Consider the following 18,114-nt stretch of genomic DNA (forward strand, 5'->3'; position numbering starts at 1 on the left):
TGATCCATACAGTCGGAATTAGACCTTTGCAGCCCTGTGCTGGGTGGATGCAATCACTCCAAAGGCATCATTCCAGCCTGCTGCATCCCATTCCTGCAGCCTGCTCTTTGTATTCCACTCACATTAATTGAAGTAATTTTGCCACTGAAGCGTGTTTCAAACCTCTGCATTTAAATTGAAATTTTAATTCCCTTATTGTTTGGAAAAGACGGCTGAGGATGGCTTGTTACAGGTTTCATTATCACTCAAAACTCTCCAGCTGCTGGTTCTAATGTGCAGTGACTGAGTAATGCAGGCAGAGATTGTTAATAAAAGACTGGCAGCTTTTCCCAGTCGGATAAACACAATGCAGAGGTACTTTGTGACAGCTTACATTTGTATGAAGCTAAAATTTTTTTAAGTGACAGCTTTTTTCTTTCTGATTCTGTATCCAGCCAGAGCAGCACACAAATATCAGGTGTTCCTGTTGTGTGTTCCTCCAGCATCTTGATAATTCCAGCAGCAGAGGCAGTAGGATCAGGTTTGCTGTCCTACAGTTGCACATTGCAGGTTGTCTAAAAGAACCCATTTCCCGCATCCTTGGAATTGTGAAGCTTTGGAGAATTTGGGAATGTCTGGAACAGATAAAATGCCTGTTCGAGCTGGAATGCATTTTAGTTATTTTCCATTTTTTTATGTGCCTTTTTTATAGTGAGTTTGTACTTCTTCCTGAAATGGAGCTGTTTTTTCACACACTGAATTACTGACAGCAATATTCACTTTTATGTGGCATTTGAGTGCACGTGCAGCCATTTGTGGGTGGTTTTTGTTTAATGTAGAACAAGAAAAGGATTCTGGGGGGGACCTTGTGGCTCTGCACAAGTCCCTGACAGGAGGGGGCAGCCGGGGGGGTCGGGCTCTGCTGCCAGGGAACAGGGACAGGAGAGAGGGAACGGCCTCAGGCTGGGCCAGGGCAGGGGCAGGGTGGATACTGGGGACAATTGGGATAGGAGGGAGGATCACTGCTATTTCCATTTTCTTTTTTTTTTTTTTTTTTTTTTTTTTGTTAGGAAGACAAGAAGGAAGAGTGAAGGTGGAAAGAAGGAAGGATGGAATCCTTTAGTTATTCTTCACTTATCTTCCCCCATCCTTGTATTAGAGTGAAGAATTCATGTTTTCCTCATGGGCACATCCTTCTCCCATGTCTTTTTCCCAGGAAATACAAAGCTGAAGTGACACTAGTTGTTTTTCCAGAAGTAGGGAATGCTCCGACACCTACTTTTATTTCTCTCCCAAAGTTAAGAACTTAAACTTCAGTTTTCTAATGTCAGAAAAATAATAATAACAGTATATTATCTCTTGCTCTGCTTTCTGATGTGAATGATAACAGCAGGATTTCTTTGGAGCGGACCACTTTGTCACTGCAGATTTGGCATTTTACAAAAAAAGCGGCTTTGGTTTTTTAATTGTAGGACTTTACAACACAACTGGGTGACTTTATGGGTGACAACAGGGGCAGAAGTGGAAGGGGTGTTGATAAGTGGGAATGCTGTGCAGAAATCATGGAATGGTTTGGGTTGGAAGGGACATTAAAGCTCTCCAGTGCCACCCCCTGCCATGGGCAGGGACACCTCCCACTATCCCAGGCTGCTCCAAGCCCTGTCCAGCCTGGCCTTGGACACTTCCAGGGATCCAGGGGCAGCTACAGCTGCTCTGGAAAACAAATGAAGGTGGCACAGGAAAAGGAGAGAGAGGAGAAATTAAGCAAGGGTAGGGATATCCTGGAGAACAGTGAGGACAAGGAACCCCCCCTTGCTGTGGGAAGAGGGAGTCAAGCAAAGGGTTTAAAATCCTGGGATGTTTTCTCAGAGCTGAGGGAGGTTTTTGCTCTGTGTGCAAAATATTTACCCTCTTCTTACTCATGCCATAATGAGCATCTCATCCCAGAGAAGCTGTGGCTGCTCCATCCTTGGAATTGTCCAAGACCAGGCCAGACAGGGCTGGGAGCAGCCTGGGACAGTGGAAGGTGTCCCTTCCCATGGCAGGGGTGGCACTGGAGGGGCTTTAATGTCCCTTCCAACCCAAACCATCCTGGGATTCTTTGTCCTCCTCAACAACCTCCAGTACTCCTCACTTTTCTGTGCACTCCATGTTAATCCTCTGGAAAGGACTTTGGAGTGACGACACCTCCCTGGAACAGTTGGCTGTTTGTAGCCCTGGGCATGGCTGAGAGGTTTCATTTTTATCTCTTGACTGTAGCTGCCGCCTGTGGCTTTCCTCAGGATGGCACAGGGAGAGTCTTTCAGTTAAAAGTGCCTTGTAGTGAGCAGAGTTCTTAACACCTTAAGTAGCGTGGAATAATGAAATAAATAAAAATAACAATGCAGTTCTCAGTCTGCATTTTATTTACTGCCTGCCTTTCAGCTGGAACAAGAAAAATCAATAAAAACACTTTCATTTTGTTTCTGCATTCCTTAGTGCAGCGCTGGGATTCGCGTGCTGCCGTGGAAGAGTTTTGTATTTTGGAATTAAGTAGGTGGAAATGAGAGACCTTGGTTTGTTTGGGATTCTGTAGAAATGCTTTTATAGGTAAATTTAAATTTTGGCTCTGCTTGAAATTCTCTTTTGAGCAGTGCCATCTCCAGGGTTGTATCTCGTTCCCTGTGAGGTTTCTGTTAATTGGCAATGATTGGCAAACATGCTGATTTGTTAGGGTGAGGGACAGCTGAGAAAGAGGCACTTTGGTTTTTGTTAATTTAATTAATTACAGGTACACCTGGAATATATTCTGGTGATTGACAAAAACACAGAAATCATGGGCTTTGTGTGTCTGGTGAAAGGTTGGGGCCACACAAGGAGGATCTGAGGGCATTTGGTTTGTCCAGGTTAAGTTTGGTAGAACGCTGGTAAGTTCTTCCTGCCGGGGGGGTTGGTGGTGTATTGGTCCAATGCTTTCCACCTGTTTCCTGTATATTTTTTCCTCTAAAATCTGTTTTGCTTATCTTTTATCAACTTCAGGCTAGTTTTAAACACATTAGAAGGTGGAGTTTCTGTCCCTTGGAAACATCTTACAGTTTTTTCCCCTGGGCATAGTTATCAATTCTTGCTCTCATTCTTTTCCTGCTGTAATTTGCATTATCAGGGCAGTCCTCTTGCATGAAGTTTTAGTACCTAAAGCTGCCTCGTTTGCTTTGCCACGTGCTTGACCCCAGCTCCTCCTCGCTGCCTCTCCAGAGCATCATCAGGGGGCTCTTAGCTCTGCTAATAACAACCCTTCATTTCAGCTGATGAAAGTTCATTAAGTGAGAAATCAGCCTGTAATGAAGGTGGAGCAGAGTTGGAATACAGAGGATGCTTTCCCAGCAATCACTGGTCTTTCCAGGAATTCTTTTTTAAACTCTGGCGTGTAAGACAGAATTTTATCCCCAGTAAAACATTGCAATGACACCATGAAAAATTGCTGAAGGGTTATGGGACACTATAAAATAATCCAGATAAATCTGATTAAATTATTTTGAAAATGCAGCTTTAAAGCTGGTGGAAAGGTGTAATAAATTTAGCTTTTGCCAAAGCATTTGAAACATTTGGGATGAAAATGGAAATGAGGAGTGGAAGGAAAAAGTCTTGGGTAATTTTGTGATGCCAGTAGATAATTCTACCATTTCAGGGAAGTCATTTGTCCATACTGGTGCAGAAATTGCAGAATTTGTGTTCAGGTCCAAGTGAGCAGTTGGATAAACCTCTTGTTTATAGCCCCTCTCTTTCTTCAGCACCACTTTTGGTTCCAGCACTTTGTTGCTAGAAAGACATTGATGAATTACAGCGAGTGGAGGAAGAAGGAGAATGATTGATGGGTGACTGAGGCAAATGCAAAAGAATTAAATTTCTGTAGCTGGAGGAAAGGACAGCAAGTGAGGAACATAATTTTATAAATATTTAAAAGTTGGCAGAGGGAAAACAGTGTTTGGTCACTGCCATTGGAACACTTCAGCAAAATAAAAGCCGTTTGTCCTTTGTGTTAAGGTGTTTCAGAACAGGTTTGCCCAAAATAACCCTTTGACTTCTGTTTGTACATTTTTTCCTCTCCTTCCCCCATCAGATCAGTTTGCTTGTCCCAGGATGAGCTGTTTTCCTGCAAACTGAGCACTTTTTTGTGTGTGTGCAGCTCAGAATCTTTCAAACTGGTCTTCCAAAACTCTCTCCATCTCAGCTTCAGTCATCTGTGTCAGTCCTCCCCTTTTTGTGCATCGTTTGGTCATGATGCCATGAAGGGGAGTGAGCTCAGCTCTTCCCAAAATGTTGCAAAGGAACCGTCATCATCTTTCAGAGCTCTTTGTTTGCTTTTTGCTTCTTGATTTTTAAATGATTCTTAAAGGTAAACAAAATTGGGAGCAATTTTTTCCTTCACCTGAAAGGTGATCCTTTGAGAAAAAGGAGGGGAATACAGCTGTTGGACTCAAATGGTACCTGGAGAGCAGTGAGAAAAACTGGGAGCAATCTTTTCCCTCACCTGAATATCCCTTGTGTTCATCAACACCCAGCACTGTCCATCAGCTGCTCATCAATCCTCATGTCCTAGGCACCTTTGCTCCTTTTCCTGTTTTTAGGGAGAAGGAGGCAGTGGCAGTCAGGAATATCTCTGGGCTTTTCCTGTTTTCCATGATTTTTGCTGGAGACTCCCTCCTTTAGGATCACCAGGGTGGTTTTTTCCTTAACTAATTCCTGTTCACCGATTTGTCTCGATGCCACCTCACTCCGTGCTGTGGCAATTTGGTAGCAGACAATTCCCAACGTTTGGATTTCCTCTTCTACGCACAAGTTTTCCATGTATCCTGTTATTTGGCTGGCCCATCCTCAAAGGCCATCACTTTTCAGCTTCATCTTCATTCACCTTGCAACCAAAATACTGCAACAAATCTGCAGCTGAAGCACAGCCTTGATAAACCTTGGAATTGACGATAGAATTTGTCAAGCTCGGAATGAAAAGATACAAATTCAGCGTAAAGCAGCTTTAATCAGTTACTCATTAAGTGCTTCCAGCAGTGGAGGCTCCAAGTGCTTCATGGGCTTCTGGTTTTTGGGTGTTGTCCTCATAATTGGACTCAATGATTTTTGTGGGTCCCTTCCAACTCGGGACATTCTGTGATTCCCTCCATTGTCAACTGAAAATGTGGGAATTTTACAAGAAGAACAGCCTCAACTTCAGGAATTCCTTGCTTATTTTATTGCTAATTACCACAAACTTAGGAGTGATTTGGGTCTTGAGGTGGGGAAGAATAGAGAACACAAACAAACCCCGCTGAAGTAAACGTTTTCTCACTGCTCTCCAGGTACAATTCGAGTCCAGCAGCTTTATTCCCCTCCTTTTTCTCAAGTTGCTTTTCCCATGGCTTTTGCTCAGTCTGTCACAGCTCCTGTGCTGAGGCAGTGGGTGGCACAGAAATCCGGTGTCACCTGTGAGTGTTTCTTGCTGCCATCCTGCCTCTCTCACTGCACTTTGGTTCCCCAGTTTGGGTTGGAAGGGACCTGAAAGATCACCCAGTTCCCATGGGCAGGGACACCTTCCACCATCCCAGGGTTGCTCCAAGCCCTGTCCAGCCTGGCCTTGGACACTTCCAGGGATCCAGGGGCTCCCCACCCTCCCAGGGAAGAGAGGGATCAGCATTTGTGGGTGTTCTGTCTTTTTGCCCACTGCCGAGTCCCAAAAGCTGCTTGTGAGGACTTTTCCTGTTCCACAGCAGTTTCCAGGCTCAGTCCTTATCTCCTGCACGTCAGGTGCAAATGGAATTCAGTGACCTGCTTGCTTAGATCTGCCTACACTTATTTAAGCTGGTTTTTAGTCATTTTCCTTTCCTGTACCTTGTGAAAGTGAGTCCCTTGTAAAAGCAGCAGATCAATTCTCCTTTCAAATGTCAGCATTGTTGTATTCGCCAGCGAGGCAGCTGGAACCTTCTGGGTTGTTGTTTATTTATTTTACTCTTTTATTCCGAGGGCTCAGCTTTTCCCTTTTGTCAGATTGTGTTTGTGTACGACTTTTTTTTTTTATCTTGAATTATGACCCACCACGTTGTTTTCTTTTAACCTTTTCTCTGTTGCTTGTTCATGTTTCCATATCTGTTGTCTAAATTCAGAACAGACTGGTTTCCCAGCCAGAAAGGATTTGGTTTTCTAGTCTGAACAACCATAATTTAGGAAGGAATTCTTCCCTGTGAGGGTGGCAAGGCCCTGGTGCAGGTTGCCCAGAGAAGTTGTGGATTCCTCATCCCTGGAAGTGTCCAAGGCCAGGCTGGATGCAGCTTGGAGCAGCCTGGGATAGTGGAAGGTGTCCCTGCCCATGGGAGCTGTTTGATTTTTAATGTCCCTTCCTACCCAAACCATTCCATGATTTGATTATTCTATCATTATTTTGGGTTTTTTTCCCCTCCCTGCAAAAAAGCATCTAATTGAGAGTTTTCACTTTATCTCTGCTCACTTCCAGGCCTGGGGGGGTTCCACAGAACCTTTGAGGGAATAAATAGATTTCACTGCAAGCAGATTGGAAAACTTTGGCTGGAGTCAGGAAAGAAAGAATTTTGACAAATACCTTGTTAGCACTTAGGTTCTCGTTTGTTGTAAAATGCTAAATTAAACCCCTCCAAATTGCCTGGTACACTAAGCAAGTGTTTAGCTGTGTTTTCTTTTTAAGGCAATTAAGCTCTGCTATAAACTGCCTGTGACCTTTAAACAAGCTGCCTAATGGTGCTGGTGCCACAGTTATTTTCTATAAACTTGCGATTTTTAGCTTATACAAAGCACAGCTCTTTTTTCAGGCTTGTTTTGTCTCTGTTTCCTAAAGGGTCTTTACTTATTGTAGGTACTAATAAGTAGAGAGAGATAAGAAGATTTGCACATCACAAATTACTATCAGATCATCTAAGCCAAATTCCCTGGTAATCCAGGCCAATATTTTAATTAGTGTTTGACTAAATTACAGTTACTGTGTGTTCATGAGCAGCTTTCAATGGGTGAGAGAGCTGAATTAAAGAATTGAAGGAGGTGCTGGTGGGGACTGCCCATTCTTTTGGTCCAATTTGCTCATCGTAAAGCAGATTTTCCAGAAGAATAACAATTTGTTTGTTGTCGATTCTCTTTCCAGCTGTTTTGTGTTACTGTGGCTCTTCTCTACACCCCAGCCCCTGCCAAAAGAATAACGTGGGGGAGCTCTTTTACCTGTAATTACCTTTGTGTCCAGCTAGTCCAACACAATGCCATGATCTCCCTGCAGAAAAACAAACAAAAGTCACCTTATTTCCATTTAACTGAGCCGTGTGTGTGGAAAAAAAAAGCCAGGAAGGACCATCAGCTGCTTTTTCTGGACCCTTGAACCACTTGCAGTTCTTCTGTACATCTCATTTCCAGGTTTTCTTGGGCTGCTTTTCCATCATCGATATTAACTGGAGGCTTGCTGGATAACTCTTCCCCTCTCTATCCAATTCCACATCTTTTACTCCTTTTGGATGCACCTAGCAGGTGATGGGAGTGTTAAAAACCAGGGAAAGCTGATTGGCATCTCTTGCATAATCCAAGTTTTGGTGTGTTAGGAGCTGAGTGGGGGCATAAAGACAAAAAAGTTTCTTCTAAAGTTCCATTACTGATCTGCCTTTACTGCATATTTAATTTTGTGCATTTTTTTATTGGTGTCTTTGCTTCCTTTTGGTTGCTTACTCTGTTCTGGGGTGCCTTATCCAGCACACAAAGGTTTTAATCTCATATTTTTTTATTCTGGAATAGAATCTTGGGTGCTGCTTTGTTGCCAGGACCTAAATCATCTATCTGGAAGCAAAGCTGCAGAAAGGAAAAACGTTTGGTTAGTTTTTTAACATAATTTTTATATTTGTTGCCATCTAAACCAACTGGAGACCTTCCTTTGATTTCCATGAACATGGATTGAACCTTTTTTTTTCCTATGTGTAATAAAGGGTTGATTATTCCATTTTTTTCCTTAAAAGATGTGCTTTGGAGCTGTATTTTGGCCTTAATAATTATTTTCTGTGAGCAGTGAACTCTTTAGGAACTGGCAAGACAAAACCAGAGCTGAAAGATCCGAGTGGAAAGTTTCAATTCCCCTTCCTTGCGTTTCAGAGAAAACTTTTCCTGGATGTCTTGGAAGTTTTTTAGTGTCACTTCACTCTTGATTTCACTTCTTCTCTGGCTGCTTTTTCATCTCTCGGCTTCCCAGTGTTGCTCCTGCTCCTTCTCCTTGCTCTGGTGGGATTTTTGGCACAGCTCCCAGGGCAGTAGCAGCTCCCCAAAGCGATTTTGGGGGGGTTCAAGTGCTTTTGGAATGGGAAGATTGGGGGGACAGCTCCACCTGCCAAAGGAGGAAGGGAAGAATTAACACTTCCACTCCTGCCAGAGTTTCCCACGTGGTGCCTGCTGAGCTGCTCCCCTTGTGTGTGCTCTGCCGCCTCCTCTGGGGAGAAGGAATTTGGGTTTTCCCTTCATCTTCGGGGTGGTTTTGTGGTGTGTGATGGCCAAACTTCCCTGACTGTTCCCAGATGGATACTGGGAAGGAGGAGGATGGACAGTGTTGTGTGGCAAGTGAGGAGATTTAAAAATGAATTTTAAAAGCTTGGATGTCCCATGGATATTCCAGTTTTTTGCTGGAGTTGGAGGCCAGCAGAGGAATACACTGGTGATGGATGTTCTTTCAGCAGAGTTAATATTTACTGGTACTGAGGGAGCAGCCCTTGGCTGGGCTGTCTGCTCGCTGTATCTTTGCTTTTAATTTTTAATGTTTGGCTGACAGGTTTGTTCCGAACCGAGATCCTGAAGTGCAAGCAAATGTCTTATTTCACTGACAGCATCCTCAGTTAGCAGGGAATGGGTTTTTAAATTTTATTTTAAAACTCTGCATACCAAACACGCTATTGCCAGTTTCTTACAACATCAGCACTGAGAGTTTGGAAGCTGCAGAGGGATGCCTTTAGTTATTTATTAGCAACTGGAAATCGCTGTTAAATAGAAACCCATCCAAACTGGGAGGGATGCACAAGTGAGGGTGTCACTTTTAGGCACCAGTTTGTCATTCCTGGTGGGTTTTGTCCATGCTTGGGTTTTGTCCATGTTTGTTTTTAGGATAGAAAAGGCAATTGAGCCTCGTTTTAGTGCTCATGGGATGTCAGCTGGTCATTATTTCAGATACTCAGATGGTGTAGCCACAGGACGTAACCCTTGTGCAGCCTAAAGAATGAGGCCTCCCAAGCTTTTTTGTCATGACTTTAAGCAAATTAAATTTAAGGCGTTTTGTCCCCATTTGTAGAATTAGGAATAATGGGTATTTTTGGTGTTTCTGTAATGGAAAGAATAACAACCATCAAACATCATTGTCACTATCTTATTCTAACACTTTTCTACTAAATAATCCTCTTATTTGGGGATAAACCATGCTTTGATTTTTATTAAAGAACTGTGCTTTCGCTGACTTGTTTTTTGCATATGCTCAAAACATTTGAAGGCTGCGCATTAAATCTGAATTATTTGGATGTTGGACCCTTCTATATAATTCGTTTGGGAATAGACATAAAGAAATATTACTTCAAGATTTTCTTCTTTAGAAGGGTTTTAAGCATAGAATCATCCTGGTATTCAGACAAACCCCTAAAACAAGAGGAAAATTGCAAGAGTTGATTGAATTGACGGTGAGGTTTGAAAGAATTGATGTCTAAAAGTTATCCCCTGTTTGCCCCCCCAGGTGTCAGCAGTGGATTCCTTGGAGGGTCCCCTCCTGCAGGTGGAGGGGCTGAGTGACCTGAGGCTGGAGCTGCACAGCAAGAAGATGAACCTGCACCTGGTGCTGATCGACGAATTGCACCGGCACCTCTACATCAAATCCACCAACCGCGTGGGGCAGCGCAGCAAGGACAGAGCCAGGCTCGGGTGGGACAGCACTCCCTGTTCCCAGCCACAAACATGGCACAGAGACAGCAGCTTGCACCCCAGCCTTGCACTTCTGGCGTGGAAATCCCTCAGGATTGTGGCTGTGGAGAGCAGGAAAACTCAAGATTTGTTGATGCACCTTCGAGCCTGTTCGCGTTCTTTGGCTTTTCTCGGTGCTTCTCTCGGGGTTTTGCTGCTTCCCACAGCTCCTTTGGGCATTCTTTCCCATGCCTGATGTTATCCCTTTCCTACAAATGTTATGATCATGAGGCTCAGGTCAAGGAAAACCTGCTCATTTTCTAAGAAATAACCAAGTTTTAAAAGCCTTCCAACCACCCATAAGGTGATGAGATGGAGGCCACAGTATTGAAGTCTCTGAGCTGAAATGTCTTGGTTTTGATGTGTTTCCAAGGTGTTTTAAAGGTGTTGAAACTTCTTACCTGGTTGGTGCCTGTAGTCAGTGGAAATTCAATTATAGGCTATTTTTCCCTGATTTTGCAAATTCTAAATTTGAATTGTTGGAGGGAAGGAAGAAGGTGGCTGGAAAAGAGAGACACGGTGCTGGGAGATAATTTTTGCAGAGTAGGAGAGATGGAGCCAGCACTTGATAGAGATGCAGAGAAAAGAGAAATGAGCATTTTATTGTGACAAGGAATAAAACTCTGCCTGCCAAAAATGCAAGATGGTCAGTTGCATTAAATGAATGTTTAAAATAAAGGATTGATTGAAATTGGAATTTCTAGGAAGGAGGACTGCTAGTAAGTCATCAGTCTCTTCCTTACTCATCTCGTTAATTAAAAACAGCCACAAAGCTTTGGTGTACTCAGACTGGGGGACTGCTAATTAACTGCACTTTTGTTTGGCTGCCTTTCTCTTGATCTGGGTTCTCTTTTCTCACATTCCCTGTTGCACTTTGTGGGTATTTGATAACAGGAACTCTTGCAGCAAGGGTGGCTTGTTGTTTTGGGTGATTCTTCTGTGGGACACCAAGCCTAACCCTTGTTTTTGCAGGTTTCTGTGAGCATTTTGGCCTCTAAGCAAACATCCTGAGCTCCACTGTAGGAGACTTCCTCATTTCTTTCTCCTAAAAATGATTTCTTGCTTGTGTCCCCCTGCCATGTCCAGCAGCTGGGACAGTGTGACACATTTTTGGCAATTACTACAATGTGAATTTATGATGAAAATGGCCAAGTGGAAAATCTTTTCATTTCTGAGTGAGGAGGTTCATTTGGGAAGGGATGCACATAGGTGTGCTCCCAGCAGGAATGTGAAGGGCAGGGAAGAGGGTTTCTGGTGGGAGTAAAGAAGTTTGGAGGATTAAGTTAACAGAAGGCATGGAAATGGGCACATCTATTTCTTAGGCTTAAAATGTAAGGAGTAGGTGGATTATTTGTTGTGAGCAAAGACTGTAAATAATAATCAACTGCTTGCTTTAATTCTCTCCCCTCACACAGGTCCCTTGTGAAAGATGCCTCTCCTGTGCCTCTGATGGATGTCACTAATTTATCTACACCTCGGAAATTCCTTGAGACTTCCCAGTTCAGCACTCCTGGAAGCTCCAGCAGTGAGTATTTCAGCCATATATATTCATTTGTAGATCTTCAGCTGATTTTGCTGGAGTAGGAGGAGGCAAATCATCCCCTCGTGGCTCAGGGGAGACAAAAACTTGGGAAGCAATTGGTGCAGTGTCACAAAACGAGGGGGTGTTGTGTCCAGAGGCAGAACTTGCTTTTTTTTTTTCTCTTGGAAAATCATCTTTTGCCTCTCCTAACCCCCACCAGCTTCAGTTTTCTGTGCCTGTTCTCACCTTGATTGTGTTCTTGATATCTTGAGTAGCAGAGATTTGCAGTGGGTTCATTCCGTGTGGAGATTTCCTCAACATTATTTACTGCAGGCAGCCAGGTTTGTGTAGATATTACTGAAGTTTTTTTATTGTGTTGGAGCCAAAAGGTCAAATCTTTTCCATGTGGGAGCTTTGTAACTTTGAGTAAAGGTCTGTCTGTACACAGGAATAATCTGGGGCTGATCTTTTATTTGTGTTACTGCAGCAAACACTGAGGAAAACTCTTTCTCTGGTGCTTTTGTCAGAGGCTTTGCAAGGGCTGCAGAGAGGGGAAATTAATCTTTGTATTGTTTCAGAAGATTAATAAGTGAGGTTGTCCTTGATGAATAATACAGAAGTGACCTACAGCCTCTTCCCCCCTTTCAAACCTGATTATTTCAGTATTCCTCAAATGCAGAGACTCTTTCCTTCTCTTCTCAGCCTTATTAATCCCTTTGTCCTTTCGTTTCTAGTTCTGTCGAAGTTGCCTCAGAGATTGTTCCATTTGATTACTCTTATCTTCCGCTCCTGTAGGGGCTTTGTTCTTCAGCTCTGCTCCTGCCAGGCTGGCTGCTCTTGGAGCCTGGGGCTGTTCTTCTGTGTCCTGGAGGTTTGTGAGGAGTCACAAACTTTCAGAGCTGGAAACTGCAGCTTGGTCACTCGAAAGCTGGAAGAGAAGAACCGTATGAAAGTTCTGAGGGAAAAACTTCAGCATTCCTGTTCTACTCTGTGATCAGGGAGAAGTTCAGTTCAGTTTTCCTACAAAAGATCACAGGATTTTGAGGAATTGAGAAAATAAACCACAAAAACATGAATCCCAGCTTTACTACTGGAAATAGAATGGTTTGGGTTGGAAGGCACCTAAAAGACCATCTACTTCCAGTCCCTCTACATGTTAAAATACTTCTTTTATAATGATTTGTAGAGTGTCTGCTATTTTCCCCCCTAAAATATTGGTCCTCTCTAGAGTAAAAAACCCAAAAGGTCTGAAGTCATGGAGCTGATGGGGAATAGAGCAGGAGATGCCCCTTATGATCCTGTTTTTGCAGATCTCCTCTTGCTCTTCACACCCAACGCACCAGAAAATCTCTTCCTTGGCTCCTCCTTGTGCTCTGTATCTATCACTCAGTGAAGTGCTGGGCAAGTGTCCCTCAGCCTGGCAAAGATGTGGATTCTAACAGAAAACATTTGATCAGCATGAAATATGCATATGGTTCTGCTTCAAGTGCACAATGTACTTATGTAGATTTTTTCAGTGTAATTTTATTTAAAAGTAGCCTTTTCCAGGACTGCACAAGTACCAGAGAATTTAAAACTTATGTGTATGCATAAGAAAAGCTGTTTCTACCTTTAATCTCTTAAGTTCTTTGGCTTTTTATTGATAAACCAAAGTGGCTGTGCATATTAATGGATGTCATTCTAAAGCACTCGCTCATTCATCCCATCCCAGCAAAAATGCCAAAATTTGGAGTCCTTCCTGCACTCCCTTCCCGGAGGAGAGGTTACTTTGTGCTGTAGAATCTTTATAAGGAAATTAAAGCTGTTCCTGCCACACATAAAATAAACAAACCCTTCAGTAATGCTCACCTGAGGATTGGAGATGTGGCAGTTCACCAGTAACACTTTCCCTTCATGCCAGTTCAGAGAAATAAATTCACTTTTAAATTATATTTCTCTGCTTGAACTTTCTGTACTCCGAAGGGTATTTTGGAAGGTTCCTGCTTTGCCAGGCTCTTCCTGGAACTCTAACATGTGCTCGCCTGATTCACAGCAACCACAAAAATGCCTTTTCCTGGGAAATTTGGGATAATACTTCTTAGAAATCCAGCAGAGGATGAGCTGGTAGTGACAATAAATACTGCTGTGGGTGGCATATGTAGATTTTATGCTGAATTGTTAATTTATTTCAGGGATATTTTGGTTTTGAGCACTGGGAGAAAAATGGAGTTTCAAGGGCCAGGCAGTGTGGTGGTCCTAAGGTCAGGTCCAGGTACTGCTCCTGGCTCTCTTTCTTCAAGAACCAGGGACTTCTGTGTAGGTGACAACATTTGGATACCTTCAAACCTGCTCCTGCAAAATCCCTGCAGGAGCCAGAGCTTGGAATGTCCAATTCTCAAGGTGAATCTAAAACATGCCATTGTGCTACCTCATAGTCACAGGTGCTTCTACTTCAAACGAGCTCAGTAAATCTTCAGAAGATTTCTTTTCTTCTTATGAACCTCACCTGAGGATCTGACACCAGCTGGCTGATTTGCCTTTATCATTTGTTCTTAAAATTTAATGATCTGGGGATGTGTTTGGAGGAGGGAAAGGGGAAAAAAAAAATCAAGGAGATTTTAGATCCATGTGGTGAAAGCCAGGAGAGTAACACATAATTGCTGTTTCTGTATAATTTCATCCATTGTTCTGTGTGCAGTCCAACATCAGATATTTGCCTACAGTGCGCTTATATTTTTATATGGAGACTTGATTTTCATGCTTTTATTGATTAGGAGGATTTTGAAGTGGCTTTCTTTTGGATTTGGTAGCAAAGCAGAGCAGAACATTCCCAAAATCTTCAAGGACCCGTTTCTGCAGGAGCTGCCCCTTTGTTGCTCCATGCACGGGTCAGAACAAGGATTCAGCACCAGGAATTAGCAAGTGATGTTCCTTCAAATCTGAAATTACGCCTTTGGGCCACCAGGAACTCCTGTGCTTTTCTCTGGAAGGATTGAAGGTACAAAGGATATCACCAGAAGGACATAGATCATGGAAAATAGTACATTAAATTTTACTAGATTCCCATAAAAGCCCGTGGATAATGAAACCTTCAGTAATGAGGAGCAGCAAATTTTGGCCGTTCACTGGAATGAAAAACAAGACCCAAGAGCCTTTTTTTCAGCTGCTTTGCTTAAATGAGTTCCCAAAGTTGGCTTTTTGGGGATCAGACTGGAGCTATTAAAAAACTGCTTGCAGCAGGTTGGTTCCTTGGGAAAAGACAACACTGAGCAAATGAATTCCAACTGGAACAGATGTTTTTGTAGGGCATCATCACAGCAGGGATCAGGGAAGCTCCCTCCTCTGGGACTCCAGAGGTGGGGGAATCAGTGGTGCACATGGTTCAGCTTTTAGGGGTTTAATCCACGGCTCAACTTTTGCCTGCCTCAACACAGAGTTGTGCATTTTCAGATGAAAAATGGTTTGGTGATGAAAAATTTGTGAAAATGGCTGCAAATTTATTCGAGAATGTGACAAAATCATCATTCCTTTAAGCTGTTGTGTTAGGAGGCTTTTTGATAAAGATGTATTTAACTCCTCTGCTTCACAAGAGGTTTGCAGACTTGGTTAGGACAAGAGGATCAGCCCAGTCAGAGTGGGTTTAGGAAAGGCAAGCCCTGCTTGGCCAACCTGATCTTCTGTGGACAAAGTGACCCCCTTGGAGCATGAGGGAAAGGCTGTGGATGTGTCAGGTCTACCTGGACTTTAGTAAAGCCTTTGTTTCCCAAAACATTCTCCTGGAGAAAGCTGTTTGACATCTTTGTCAGTGACCTGGATGAGGGCACCCTCAGCGGTGACACTGTGGCTTGGGTGGGAGTTGATCTGCTGGAGGGTGGAAAAGCTCTGCAGAGCTCTTGGGTGGATCCTATCTCCCCCATGGACCCGTGAGTGTCCAAGTGGTGTGGACTGACCATTCCCCTTGGATTCTGGGGCTTCATTCTGCTCCCCATCCCTGCCTTCCCCTGGGCACCCCGAGAACAACTGGTGTTGCTGTTAAAGACTGAGACAGAAGGTATTTGGCACCTCAGGCTCTTCCTTTTGGCACTATTTCTACCACATCCAGCAAAGGATGGAGATTCTCCCTGGCCCACCTTTGCTTGCTGATGTATTTATGGAAACATTTTTATTGTCCTTTATAGCAGTGACCAGGTTTAGTTCTAGCTGGGCTTTGGCCCTTCTCATGTTCTCCCTTCACAACCTCACAACATCCTTCTATTCCTCCTGGGCTGCCTTCTGCTTCTTCCAAAGGCCAGAAACTCTCCTTTTCCCCTGAATTCCAGTCAAAGCTCTCTGTCCAGCCAGGTTGGTTTTCTTCCTACCTGCTCATCCCTTGGCTCATGGGGACAGCCTGCTCCTGTGCCTTTAGGATTTCCTTCCTGAAGGATGTCCAGCCTTCCTGGGCTCCTCTACCCCCAAGGAGAGGCTCCCAAGGGAGTCTCAGCCAGGCTCCTGGACAAGCCCAAGTCTGCCTTCCAGCAGTCCAGGGTGGCAGATCTGCTCTCCCATCTCCTTCCTTCCAAGAATCAAAGCTAGGAATAACTTCTTGATCCCAAAGAATAACAAAGTTATTCATATTCCCAGTTTAGGAGTAAATGCAGACAAAGCTCTCACTTCTGAGAGCTGATCTCTAGGGACAGCTTTCCTCACCCATGGACTCCTCTGCCCACAGGGAGCAGCACGTGGGGCTGCAGTTTTCCGGGTGAACTCCTTAGTAAATGCCTGTGTCCTTTAATGCCTTCCTGGAAGAGGAAAGGGACAGGAGGAGCTCCTTCCTGGGCCAAAGCTTTGTGGTCAAACAGCCCCTTGATGACATTAAATGGCAGGAGAGGGCGTTTGAAGTGTTGAAGACACAAGAAAAGAACACCCTCAGTTACCCAGGGTTGGGATCTTGTCAGATCTCACAGATAAATGGGCCCCCAGAGCTACCGAGGGCTCCTGTTTAATAGGCACAATGTGCAGGGAACACACTGAAAACAGGTTTCCCACTGTTTCATCAAACAACCAGATCTAACAGAGCCTCCAGACCTGTGTGCAGCTCCCAGATATCGAATTGCTCACTCTGCTCTTGTTTGTAAGAGATGTAAATCAATGTCCTGCCTGTTTGAGGGTGCTGGAAATTGGTTTGCTCTTTTGAAAATGGAAGTGTGTTTGTCTCAGTGTGCTGGCACAGTTCTCAGCAAGATTGCTGCTTTTACTCCTCTTAAATGCTGTCCTCACATTTGGCTACAGCTCCATTTCCTCCCTTTGGGGTGTTCATTGTGTGATATTAAGAATAATTTACAAGCTGCCTACAAAGGGCTGCAGCCTCATAACAGGGACCTGGTCTCTGAGAGGCTGCTTAGGCTGGGAAATATCTGCATTGAACTCAGAGAAACAAGATATTTAGGTTTTTTTTTTAAAAAGAATAGGTTAAACCTTTCTTCCTGTAGCATTTCCAGTGCTGTCTGTTCACAGCTCATTTTCTGTGTCTGTGCTTGAGTTTTGCTGTGGGTTTTGGAGAATAACAAATAACAATAACAGCGTGGGCAGAGACCAGGACTGCAGCCACAAAGGGCTTTGCAGCTCCGTGGGATGAAAGGTCTGTGATGGAGCAGAGCTTTGAGCAGGAATAGGTTTGCATCTAGTTGTTAAATTCCAATTGGTGTTTGAAATGTCTTTATATTAGCCTCGCTGGTTTTGCTGCTTTTTTTTTTTTTTTTTTTAAATAAATGCATTCTGGGCGTTTCTAGTTGCTTGTTCTGTAACTTGCTCACATTTAATTGAAAAAAGTGTTTGTGAGAGAGAAAAAAGCACTGTTTGATCTTCCTTGATGTTCGTCATCATGGGACCATGGAATGGTTTGGAGTTGGAGGGGTCTTTTTAAAGCTCATCCAGTTCCAACCCCTCTGCCATGGGCAGGGACACCTCCCACTGTCCCAGGCTGCTCCAGCCCCAATGTCCAGCCTGGCCTTGGACATTCCAGGGATCCAGGGGCAGCCACGGCTGCTCTGGGAATTCCATTCCAGCCCCTGCCCACCCTCCCAGCCAGCAATTCCCAATTCCCAATCTCCCATCCAGCCCTGCCCTCTGGCACTGGGAAGCCATTCCCTGGCTCCTGTCCCTCCATGCCTTGGCCCCAGTCCCTCTGCAGCTCTCCTGGAGCCCCTTTAGGCCCTGCAAGGGGCTCTCAGCTCTCCCTGGATCCTTCTCTTCTCCAGGTGAACATTCCCAGCTCTCCCAGCCTGGCTCCAGAGCAGGATCCACTCTCACCTCCCTCTCCCCTGGTGCTCTGTGTTCACATGTGAGACCATGTGTGCAGTGAGCTTGGTTTGATACAGAGGTGCAGAGTTTGGGATCACATTGCTGGAAAAAAGGAGCCTCTTGATTGACTGAGCCTGAGGCTGGTGTAAACTTGGCACTGAGAGGAGGGTTAATCATTTATCATGATTTCATTTATAAACTGGCACCATCCTTGGGCCATTGTTTTCTTGATCTTGCCCTGACTTAGCGCTGCTGCTGCTCCTCTGTTCAGAGTCCCAGCTTCAGACAGCTCCCTGTGACGTGCCATCCCTCACTCCTGCCATGTTCCTTACGTCCTTCTGCTGGATCTTTTGACATTTCTTCAGCTTCTTGGAAAAGTTCTGAAGTAAAAAAAATCT

General features: G+C 44.1%; 1 protein-coding gene across 3 annotated transcripts in view; it reads left to right on the top strand.

Annotated features, from left to right (window-relative positions):
• The window catches only part of EXOC4 (exocyst complex component 4), a 292,928-nt gene that overhangs the window by 23,274 nt on the left and 251,540 nt on the right, over nucleotides 1-18,114 (top strand). For all 3 annotated transcript variants that reach the window (XM_048301012.1, XM_048301013.1, XM_048301015.1), the window contains 2 exons: nucleotides 9,713-9,897; nucleotides 11,352-11,461. In XM_048301012.1, coding sequence (XP_048156969.1) covers nucleotides 9,713-9,897; nucleotides 11,352-11,461 — 295 coding nt within the window. The remainder of the gene's footprint in view (nucleotides 1-9,712; nucleotides 9,898-11,351; nucleotides 11,462-18,114) is intronic.

This window comes from Corvus hawaiiensis, chromosome 4, assembly GCF_020740725.1.
Source record: "Corvus hawaiiensis isolate bCorHaw1 chromosome 4, bCorHaw1.pri.cur, whole genome shotgun sequence".
NCBI classification, from domain to species: domain Eukaryota; kingdom Metazoa; phylum Chordata; class Aves; order Passeriformes; family Corvidae; genus Corvus; species Corvus hawaiiensis.